The sequence below is a fragment of the Nyctereutes procyonoides genome, unplaced genomic scaffold (genome assembly GCF_905146905.1).
Source record: "Nyctereutes procyonoides isolate TBG_1078 unplaced genomic scaffold, NYPRO_anot_genome, whole genome shotgun sequence".
Taxonomy (NCBI): domain Eukaryota; kingdom Metazoa; phylum Chordata; class Mammalia; order Carnivora; family Canidae; genus Nyctereutes; species Nyctereutes procyonoides.
Window position 1 is genome coordinate 55218593 of NW_026575140.1, and position 12020 is coordinate 55230612.

General features: G+C 52.9%; 1 protein-coding gene across 7 annotated transcripts in view; it reads left to right on the forward strand.

Moving 5' to 3' along the window:
• GAS7 (growth arrest specific 7) overlaps positions 1-12020 on the forward strand; it is a 208389-nt gene that overhangs the window by 163146 nt on the left and 33223 nt on the right. For all 7 annotated transcript variants that reach the window (XM_055305576.1, XM_055305581.1, XM_055305582.1 and 4 more), the window contains exons 4-5: positions 839-924; positions 9908-9961. In XM_055305576.1, the coding sequence (XP_055161551.1) occupies positions 839-924; positions 9908-9961 (140 nt within the window). The remainder of the gene's footprint in view (positions 1-838; positions 925-9907; positions 9962-12020) is intronic.

The following is a 12020-nucleotide window of genomic DNA, read 5'->3' on the forward strand; positions in this document are numbered from 1 at the left end:
CTCTCTAAGCTTATGTAGCCATGCCTGCAAGAGAGCAGTGTCCCCTCTGGGAACTGAGATGGCACAGGTCCCAGTGTGTACTTACTTGTGACATCAGGAGCACACAGAGGTGTCGATGGGACCTGTGAATCCATCCTCATTGATGGAAATATGCCAAGGAAACTGGCAAATGCTACACACCAGGGCTCCCCGCTTAGAGAGCGAGGTTGATCCGCACCCCTTGGGAGCGTGAGTGAGTAGTGTCGCAGGGCTAGTATATTACAGCCTTGAATTTTTTCTTTCTTTTCTTTTAACTTAGGAAAACCAAGACTCAAAAGAGATGGTCTGCGATGCCCTTCCCCACCCCAGCTATTAATTGGCAAAGCCAAATTTCAGAGAAACCAGTAAACCCAGTGCTCTTTTCTTATATGCTGTGAGGATGAGGGTGGAAGTGGTTCCTCTGGGGAGCTGCAGGCAGGTAGAGGCGGTCCTGCCTGACCCTGGAGAGAGCCTGGACCCTGGATCAGCACCAGTGGCCACAGCTGATGTGGCATCTTCAGTGATAGCTGTTGGACTGTAGTGACCCCCACCCCTCCTCTTAAGCACGTCCCTCTCTGGTTCAGAAAGAAATGTGGTCCCCCCCGAGAGATCCGCAGTTGGGAGCTGGGGATCACAGAGATGCTTGGAGCCCATTTCCAGCCCCACAACCACTGGTCAGATCCCAAGGGATGGTCCTGGCTGTGCGAGACATCTCAGAGGCTGGCGGGCAGTGACATGGCACAAGGGGCTGCAGTTGCAGGCAGTTGGCATCGCCCGTGTGTGGCCGGCGTGGCATCTGAGCACTGTTTCTCTCCCACAGTGAATGGATACCACGTGGCAGGGACCCCAGCGCACCCTCCCGAGACTGCCCACATGAGTGTCCGAAAATCCACCGGTGATTCCCAGGTAAGGGGTCGTGTTACGGGAAGTAGGGGTAGCCAGTCTAGCAGGCCCAGGGAGGTGTCATCAAGAGGGCACTGAGCAGGGGTCCAGGTGACCACAGCCCGGTTCTGCCCCTGGTACAGAGTGGCTGGTATATCTGGGTCATTCCCATGTACCATGATTGGGGGAGAGTGGGCAGTTGTGGTTTGTTGGTTTTCTCTAGAAAACTGGAGGGTCGTTGCAGTGGGGCAATGGCAGTGGACTGTCCCTATCGTTAGGGCGGCGGGTTCCATCCTGCCACCTGGATTCCCAATATGTAGAATCTAGGTGTCTGTCACTTTAAGAATACGGATGGGGCCGGATCACGTCATCTTCCTTCTTCTATGCTCTCTCTTTCCCCACCCCTAGACTTCACCCAGAAGGGGATTTTGTAAAATGCTATCTTACCTTTAATAATCTAGCACAGAGCCCACAATGACAAGATGAGAGGAAATGGGAGAATGGTGTAAGAGTTCCATCCTGCTTTCCCATTCATCCTACCTATTGACATCTGTACAGATATGGGTACCTTTCCCGAGCAACAGGTGAGACCACTGAGTATCAGGCCATTGCAGCAACCCATGCAGGTTGACACGAATATGTGATTGGAATGGACCTTGATGCCACACCTCATGGCCTTTCAAGTTGTGTTACACTGTGTCTAAGGAAGTGAGGGTTGGCTTATTTATTCTATCCATAAAGTCTATCCAGAAGATGTTCTTTTTTCTTTTAAGATTTTATTTATTCATGAGAGACACAGAGAGAGAGGCAGAGACATAAGCAGAGGGATAAGCAGGCTCCCTGTGGAGAGCCCAATGAAGAATTGATCCCAGGACCCTGGGATCATGCCCTGGGCCAAAGGCAGACACTCAACCCCTGAGCCCCCCCAGGTGTGCCCATCCAGAAGATGTTCTTAATGAAGGCTCCAGACTCTACCATCCCTTTCCAGGCCTCAGGGGTGATGGTGATGGTGAAGGTGATACTGTGCTGGTATTCAGGATGACAAGAGCTGCTTGTCACCCATACTGGCGAGTCCTGTGTGCCAGCCGTTCAAAGAAAGGCCTCGTGATCCATTCCTTTAGCCTGCTAAAAATGTGACACTTAGCTTTAATGCAGGCAAGAGTCTTACTTTTTGGAAACTTTATTATGTTGTCTTGGGAAGCTGAGCATCAGGCTTACGGTCGGTTCAGCAGGCGCTGGGGAAAAGAATTTGGAAGTCTGTGTGGGTCAAGACTTCTTACATTCTGATGGACTCACTCACTCATCACCCAGGCCTCTTGTTAAAAATGTAGGTTCTGATTCAGGGGTTTTAGGGAGGACTCTGAGGTTCTGTTTCCAACCAGGCCCCCAGGGGATGCTGATCATGCTGGTCTGAGGACCATTGTCTTAAGCAGGGGGCAGTCTGGGCCTGGTAGATAATGCACAGTGTGTATGTGTGTGTGTGTGTGTGTGTGTGTGTGTGTGTGTGTCCCCATCCGTGTCCCCTTCACTCCCCTGCTCGTGGCACACATCACACACACCCCTGGCACTGTGTGTTCTCTGCCAAGCCCCCAACAGCCATTCCAGCACAACCTCCATCAATCTATTTGGAATGAAGCAGGTTTACCTCCTGGCTACAGATTGTTTTCTGAAGACATCAGTCTGAGTTCTGGTGTGTTGTAACATAACTGAAAGAGCCGGTGCTACCCTGGGTATCGTCTAGAAGATTGAAAACATCCTCTCCACTGCCCCATCATTCATCCTTCTTTCCCTAATAGTACATGACTCCCTCCGCCCCCCAAATACTGCTAAGTTGTTACTGAACCGTTTTGTTTTTTAATGTATATTGAGAGAACCTTCTCGGAAGCTGCTTTGACCCAGGGATATCCCCTCTAGCATCTGTTCTTGGAATACATTCAGGGATTCTGATCAGTGTGGGAAGCGTTCCCTCAAGCATTATTTCTGGCTCTGCAGCATGGGACCGAGCCTTAACTGTCCAGCCACAGGGGATAGGCACAGTGGATGTTGGCACTGAATCACCACCTAGCCTGTTCTGTTACACAGACTCGAGAAATACCATTTCTGAAGAAAACTTAATGATTTAGGTAGAGGTTAAGCAGCACACACCCTCCATGCCCAGCCGGTCTTACCTGGTAGGAAGAAATCCACATGTTCATGAAGACAAACGACTGGAAGAAAAATTAATCAGAACAGTTGATGGTAGTTCTGTCTGCATCTAAGACTGATTCTCAGTCGGGAACATTTGTTTGGAAATGTTTTGGTTGTCACAGCTGGGGAGGGGGAGTACCACTGGCTGGTCTCTAGTGTGTAGGGCTCTACTATGACTAGTTGGCCTACAATGCACTGGACAGCACCCCCCCACACACACACACACCCAACAAAGAATTATTCAGTCCGAAAATACAGTGGTGTTGGGGTTGAGAAACCTTGGTCTAAAGTACTTTTTATTTTCCTTGTACTTTGTAGTATCTTTTACATTTCCCAAAATGAACGCATTTGACTAACAGAAGGCAGGTACAATGAGCGTTATGGGAAGCAGGGTACTTGGGGATGCCGCATTAAGCGGCAGGTGGAATTGGGTGTAGTCGCTTGGGATGAGAACGTGGAGGGTTGATGTGTCATCGAAGTAATCAAAATAATGCAGCAAGTGCACGGAGAGCCAATAAGCAGTTGTTCACGAGTCCCAGAACCAGAAGGTAGCGTGTTATTGTATTTTTTTTAGGCCGTGGAGGGATTCGTGAAGCTGTGGAGCTGGCTCTTCGCAGTGGTGCTTGGGGCCAGTCCCAGGAAAAGGATGAGAAATTTGGGTGTTTACAGAGAGTGCCGCCAACAAATGATCCCCCAAGTATAGACCGCGCTCTTCAGCATGCATAGTATTTGCTCACACAGTCCCAAACTGCTGGTTATAACAATCACAACATAGTGATACCTGAAGAATAACGGAAGAGTGGGTGCATGAGCAAATGAACACAGGGGTGTTCAAGATACAGGGTTGGGGGTGGGTCAGCAGGTTGCCCAGGGTTTGCTCAAAGGCCTGTGAGCTGTCCCCCACCCCCACGTCTCCACCCCCCCACCCCGGCCCCCTGTCCTGGGCAGGACTGATGGCTCTTCCAGGGAACCTACCTGCACTTCCCAGCTCTGGGAGACCAGATGGCTGGGCACAGGTAGTGATGATGTAGTGCCACCCAGTGGATGTTTCTGGCTTGCAGCCCTGGAGTGGGCTGCCGGAATACTGGATAAAAGGGGCCCACCTAGGGGCACCTGGGTGGTTCAGGGGTTGAGCATCTGCCTTCTGCTCAGGGCATGATCCCAAGGTTCTGGGATCGAGTCCCACATCAGGCTCCCCACAGGGAGCCTGCTTCTCCCTCTGCCTGTGTCTCTGCCTATATCTCTGTGTCTCTCATGAAAAAATAAATAAAATCTTAAAAAAAAAGAATAAAACAAATAAAAGGGGCCCACCTGACCAGGGGACGCTGGTATGTCAAAGGCTGAGTTTTGCTGGCCTTCATGTCCTGGCCTGTCCCACGTGGCAGGGCCTGGAGTGGGAGCAGGGAAGGGACCTGGACACCAAAGTCCAGCCCCTTTTGTGACCAACCTTACAGTGGGTCTGGCTTCCTAGAAATGTCCTCCAGGAGCATGGGGGTGGGACCAATGGGTCGGAAACTCAGGGTCCCGTCGGAGACAAGAGCTGGGAGTAGAGGTGAGATGCTGAGACTCATCCACCTAACGGGGCTCCCCTCTCAGTCCAGCGACACATGTTCCATCGAGCATCTTCTCCTTCTCAGCCAGGCACTGGGTCACAGACAGACAGAGCCCCTGCTCTAGTGGAGGCTGGTGGCTGGTGCCAGAGAAGACACAAGATAAGTGAAAATTTCCTGTCCGCAGCAGTAAGCGCTAGGGGAGGCATGTGCTCTGGGCACCTGGCCAGGTGGCCATTGGGTGGTGGTGGAGGTGCCAGTGCCGGGGCTCTAGAAGAAGAGATAGTGAACTAAGACTGGACATCTGAGTGAGGGCTTAGCGTGGTGCAGGGTGGTGATGGGGAACAGCCTTCCAGTGGAGGGAAGAGCACGTGTGGATGCCCAGAGGAGGGGGAAGCAGAGCGGTATTTTAAGAGAACCTGCGGGGGCCAAGTGGGACTGGGATTTATTGAACCCACAGGTGCAGGGAGGGCAGGGGGTGAGGGGCTGGAGGGGTCTGCACAGGCCTTTTGTGAGGTGCTTGGGTCTCTTCCACCAGAACAGGGGGGTCATTGAGAGGTTTCATTCTGCATCCCGCCTTCTGAGGATTCACGGGGCCTGAAGACGGGGTCAAGAAGGGTTGCCCAGCCGGGGCCCATGGGTTAGTGCAGTCCACCCAGCACCGTTTTGTGTGTTATCACCCCCATGGGTCCTCACCTTGCAGTGACAGCAGAGTGGCCCAGGTGAGAGTAGGAGACCAGGCTGGGCAGGGACTTTTAAAAAAGGAAGGTGCGGGGCGCCTGGGGGTGCTCAGTCAGTTGAGTATCTTCCTTTGGCTCGGGTCGTGATCCCAGGGTCCTGGGTTCGAGACCCACATCAGGCTCTCTGCTCCAATGGGCAACCTGCTTGACCCACCCCCAACTCTGTATCTCAAACACCCATGTGTTCATTTGCTCATTCACACATTCTTCAGTTATCCTTTTCCCTCTGCCCCTCCACCCACATGTGCTTGCTCTCTCTTTCTCTTTAATAAATAAATAAATAGTTTTTAAAAAGATGTTATTTATTCATGAGAGATGCAGAGAGAGAGGCAGAGACACAGGCAGAGGGAGAAGCAGGCTCCCTATGGGGACCCCAATGCCAAACTTGACCCCAGGACCCCTGGATCACGCCCTGGGCCAAAGGCAGACGCTCAACCACTAGGCCACCCAGGCGTCCCAATAAAATATTTTTTAAAAAATTAAAAAAGAAACAAGGAAGGAGAAAACTTTCCAGAATCATAAGCAAAGGACATTAAAAAAAATTTTTTTTATTCTGCACCTTGGCAAACATTTAGAAACGCAGAAGGCTTGCTGTAATAAAGTACTATGGACTCGTCCTCTAACTGCAATGATTATTCAGCCAATCTTCATTTATAGCTCCATTGCCTACCTCTCCTGTCCCCCCATCCCAGGATTATTTGAAAGCAAAGTCCCGACACGCTGTTTTTACTGGAAATGCTCCAGAGTGTGTATCTCCATGGAGAGGGGACATGACCACAGTAGCATTAGCCCATGTGAGAAGACGTTAATTTGGTATGATCATTTAATATACGTAATTCCTCGTCAAACTCCCCCTTTGTCTCCCCAGCCCAGGGTACGTTCCAGTTTCCCACGTGGATGTATTATTGGCTAGATCTCTTTAAAGTTTCCCTCTCTCTGGGCTTTATTGAGATGCAGTTCACACAGCCTACAATCCATCCACTTAAAATGCACAGTGCAACGGTCACAGTTATGCCACCACCATCGTAATCGCTTTTAGAGCATTTTCATCGCCCTGGGAAGAATCCCCGGAAGCCTTTGGCACCCACTGACCTATTTTTTTTTTTTTGTCTCCATCGATTTGCCTCTTCTGGACGGTTCATATAAGTGGAATCGCAGCGCGTGTGGTCTTTTGTGTCTGGCTCTTTGCCCTTAGGACATGTTCCGACGTCAGTGGATGTTGCAGATGTAGTAGCACCATGTTCCTTTTTTATGGCCACATAGTATTCCATTGAAGGGATTGACCATTTCATCTCATTTATGGCTTTTGCTTCTTTTAATCTAGACCATATTCACCACCTGTTTTTATGTTCTTTTGTCTTGCCCCACAGAGGCTCTTTTTGAGACGAGTCCAGGCCAGGTGTAGAATGACCCGCATGCTTAGTCCAGTTGTTTTTTTATGCTTAGACTCAGGCTAACAGTTCTGGCAAGGATTTCTACTACCTGGGGCCTCCTGGGATAGCACCCTACCAGCGATACAAACCGGGGGTTTGAGCTCCAGGTTAATGCAAAGACCCCTTTGCAAGGGTGCATTTTTCCCCTTCCTAATTAGCCAGTAATCTGGGGGGGTGATAGGGTGAGACCATGGGCATATCCTATTCCTTCACAGACTTTTCACCTCAATGCTTTGAGCATCCTTGGTGACTGTGGCCAGATCCATTTTGACTTTGGGCTTTGCAAATGGTGATGTTGTGAATCTCTATCCATTTTTATGGGCCTTCTTCCAGAAAGGAATGCTGCCCCCCTCTCCCTCCCTGCCCTTTGAAGTTACTCATTTGTAGTCATTATTCATAATCATGCTCCCATTGTCCCAAATTTGGCTTGTTGGAACTTCTATCTGCAGGCGCTTGGGTCCATTGGTGAGATTGCATTGTTCTTTGCATGGTTTCTAACCTCCTAGAATAAGATGTTCCAGATGGACCTGGCTTCTGAAATGAGCCATTTCTCCCAGGAGCCTGGTTCCTTTGAGTCTGAAATAATATTTAGAAACCAACATCTAGCTAGTAGGTATTCTCCCTGTGATGGAGGTGTTGTTCCCTCTAAGCCCTTCTGTGGAATGCTGCAGGGATGTGTGTGTGTGTGTGTGTGTGTGTGTGTGTGTGTGGTATGTGTGTGTGTGTGTGTAGTGGTCAGTCCAGGCTAAGGCTGTACTACCTGGAGGAAAGAGAGTGGGAAGGTGCCAACACCCACACATAGGATGCCCCCCATCCATGCCATTACTTGCACTCCTGTCCTGACCCAAGTTACGGGGATGAGGGCAACCTCTGTATCCAGCTTCATTCCATAGAACCTTGGACACAATGGCTCCCAAATCAGTGTTTGTGGATGATGGAGATCTTTCTCCATCCCTGCAAAGACACCCAAAAAGCAGGAGGTTGTCCCCAGCCTCCATGTGAGAAGCCAGAAGAATAGAGAGAAAAGAGAAAAGAGCCTGCGGCTCTGACTTCCTCGCTTTACCACACCGGAGGCTTCCCTTCTGCACCCCCCTCCCTGGCGTGCGTTTGCTTGGCCAGTGCCCATGCAGAGGAACCCGCAGGAGAGCCCTACACCTGCCACAGGGTAGCGGCACTGGAGCTCCTACCTTGTGGCCTCTGTCTTCCTGTCAGGTGGCCCAATTTTGGCGAATGCCCTGGGGTGCGAATGATAGCACAGGAGGGTCCAGGGTTAGCAAGGTGGATGCGTTGATGCTTTGAAAATGTCCATCGAAGCTGTGGTTGGCCACAAGCTTGAGGCAGCCCCAGAGCCTTCCTGGGCTACTAGAGTGGCTGCCAGAAGTAGGGAAGCCTTGATGAATGACATCATAGATCAGTGAGTCCCTAAGGGAGGCCCCCAAACTCTGCTTCAGAGACGCTGCCCCCTCACCCCCAAGAGCTGCTGGGTCAGGTGGGACCCAATTTGGGGCCACTTCTTGTTCATTCTGATGCACTCCAAAGTTTGAAGACCACTGATAGCAGTGAAAGTGAGAGAAGTCGCATGACTTGGCACAGTGACAAAGTTACTGAGTTTCTTTATAAAAAAAATTATTTATTTATTCATGAGAGACAGAGAGAGAGGCAGAGACACAGGCAGAGGGAGAAGCAGGCTCCCTGTGGGGAGCCTGATGTGGGACTTGATCCCAGGACCTCGAGATGATACTTAAGCTGAAGGTAGACCCTCAACCCCTGAGCCACCCAGGTGCCCCTAGTGAATTTATGTTTCTTGTCTAGGACGTAGATGATGTGCACAGTCCCTTTTAGCTCGCTAGCCTGAGGGTATGGGCTTCCATTAACTGACTTTCCTTACTGGCCCAAGTACGTCTGGATAGGAGTAAGAGGATGAACATGGGCTGCAAGCATGGGCTCCATCAAGCTCTCTGTTTTGTGTGCTGAGCAGATGGCATCCTGAGGCCAGGCTGACCCCCAAGCCTAGATGCTCATCCTGCCAGTGGTCCAAGTGGTGCCGGCCCAGGATGGGCATTGCTGGTTCCCTGAGGCTGGCTGGAGAAGCCTCCCTGACAACCATGTCCTTAGGTTCCACTAGGGCAAAAAGGCTGTGGGTCCCAGGTCATCCATATAATGCCCCTTCTCCCAGGGCCTTGGGGAGAGCCCACTTTCCCACTCATTGAGTGGCTCAGGACAGGAGTGGACATTGCACATCCTGCTCAGAGACCCTCTTGAGTCACTAACATAACTGCTAATAATGGGGCAACGACCTCCTCAGCATTGATCCTCCTCCTCCCCTTTAGGATCATAGACTCCTGTGATCTGGTCTTTTGAGATGTGGTCTTTTCAGCTGGTAATCCTTAATGTAATCCATCTCAGAACCATGCTGGGACTGGGGCAAGGCTGCTGAGAACCTGTGGGATCCAAGGTATTTGGGACAGTGGCTTATGCGCTGGTAGCAGGAAGACATAAAAAAGGCAATGCAAAGGCTGAATGAATGAAAGCAGAGAGGCGGCTCTGCTGAGAAATCCCTCCTGCCTCCCGGTGTCGGGGCAGTGGCACGTCACGGAGGGGGCCAGGCATTCCCGTTGCACGTTGCACGGATTGAGGGTTTGATGTGTTGGACCCAGGGGATTCAGGATACAAGTCGTTTTCGTTTTCGGAGTCCTTGGTGCCAGGAGGTGGCGGCCTGCTTTTAACTCTCTGCTCCCCGGTGGCTTCTGCAGGTTCAGACAGCAGGCAGCACTCGGAAGGCTTACCAGCAGAGGGCAGCTGACGGGTTAAGTCCCCAAATCAGGGGCTGCGAGAAGAGGAGGGAGACCTGGCTTGGAGTGGTTCCCTCAGAGCCTGGGCTGGAGGCTGCGAGCCCGCCTGGTCCCCCCCAGGAAGCAGCGTGGGGTCAGGGCCGCTCCTGCCTGCCCTCTTCCTGAATATGGTGACTTAAGGGTTAATGGGAGCTCCAGCGTCCCCCGAACTTCCCAGCACGAGGCTTGCAGGGAGCCCGAATAGAAAACCCGAGATGTCCAGTATGGAGAACAGCCTCGATGATGTCTCTTGCCTCTCTCCCCAGAACCTGGGATCCTCATCGCCAGGCAAAAAGCAGAGCAAGGAAAATACCATCACGGTAAGCGATGGACTTCCGCTGGCGCTCACAGGTGGGGTGGGCAAGCGGGGCTTTCTGCCTGCTGGGCGGTTGCCATGGCAATGTGGACCCAGTGCAAGCCCAGCCTAGAATCTGGGAAGTTCCGAAGCTTGGATGGAGCCGAGATTCCCCTTGCCTTCCTCCCCATCCCCATCCCCAGCCTAACCCCCCATCCCCATCCCTATCCCCAACCTCACCCCTTCCCCACCCTCACCCCATCCCCATCCCATCCTCACCCCATCCTCACTCCCATCCTCATCCCCACCCTCACCCCATCCTCATCCCCACTCTCACACCCATCCTCACCCCATCCCCACCCCTGTCCCTCACCCCCATCCCCATCTCACCCCATCCTCAGCCCCATCCTCACCCCCATCCTCACCCCCATCCTCGTCCCCACTCTCATCCCCATCCCACCCTTACCCCATCCCTATCCCTCACCCTCATCCCCATCCACATGCCACCCTCACTCCATCCTCATCCCCACCCGCACCCCATCCCCACCCCCACCCTCACCCCCATCCTCACCCCATCCCCATCCCTATCCCTCACTCCCATCTCACCCTCACCCCATCCTCATCCCCACCCTCACACCCATCCTCACCCCCATCCTCACCCCCATCCCCATCCCTATCCCTCACCCCCATCCCTATCCCACTCTCACCCCAAGCTCATCTCCAGCCTCACCCCCATCCCCATCCCACCCTCACCCCCATCCCCATCCCACCCTCACCCCATCCTCATCACCACCCTCACCCCATCGTCATCCCCACCCTCACCCCCATCCCCATCCCTTCCCTCACCCCCATCCCCATCCCACCCTCACCCCATCCTCATCCCCACCCTCACCCCCATCCCCATCTCTCACCCCCACCCCCATCCCCAACCCCCCTCGCCCCACCTTCATCTCCACCCCCACCCCAGGCCTTCTGTTGATTTCACCTTTCACTTTTTCCCTCCGGGTGGGTGACTGGGTGCAGGTGCAGGCGTGGTAGGAAAGATGCAGAAGCCCTCCTCCCCGGGGGAGGCACATGTGCCCGGGCGGGGCGGAGGGGGTAGCCTGTGCTCTGCACACCAGCTATGATGTGACATGTAAATTACAGCCATGGCGGGGTTGCTTTGCGGGCAGCGTGACTTCTGGAAGATGTCAAAGTTAAAAACAAGAAGAAAAGAACTCTAAGAAGAGAGTTCTGGAGGGGTGCAGGCAGCTCCTGCTTGGAGTGGCCAGACCACCTCCTGGGGTTCTTCTAGAAGCCCACCAAGCCCCCACAGGCGAGCCCAGGAGGACTCCCCAACACACACACACACACACACACACACCAGGCCCGTGTGAGGGAAAGGGGACAAATGCCTTGTCCCGCTGCTCAGACCGCCAGCTAAGGGCTTGGAGACATGAGACGTGGGGTCCTAGGTGTGCTGCTTTGACTCGAGTGCAGGGAGCCCAGAGTGGGGACCTGCTCCCTCAGGCTCCAGCACAGGCAGGTCTGAGCCATTCTGACCATCCACACGAAAATGAGGCCCAGAACAGGTATGCCACCCTGGCTCGTGCAGGCTGAAAATCCTGCTCTGGATGAAAGATAGGGTTGGGTTCACGGTGACATCGGCAACCGTAATTGCTGCCACTTTGGTGTGCATTTACTATGTGCTGGTAGTGTTCGAGCGGCTCATGGAGCTCTCTGCTCGCTGTGTGAGATGGAGGTGACAGGACCACTGTCGTATGGTGGCCGTGAAGCCAGAGGGTCTGTTACAGCACCTGCTAGCTGCACAGCAGCCCCGTTGTGTCTCAGTGTGCACATCTGTACAATGGGGAGAGATGCCAGGTGTCTGTGCCCCGGGGATGGGGTGAGGACTAAATGCTTCTGTATGCCCAAAGCACTCAGAACAGGAGCCGGGCATGTAGTAAGTGCTCGGGGCGCACTGATCTTCTTGACCTTGTTTACAGATGACAGAACTGAGGCAGGCAGCCGTACCTCGCCCGGCTGGGATGCATCAGGACTCAGGGCCTGTGTGCCCCCCGCCCTTGGAGGTTGCCTGTGGAAGA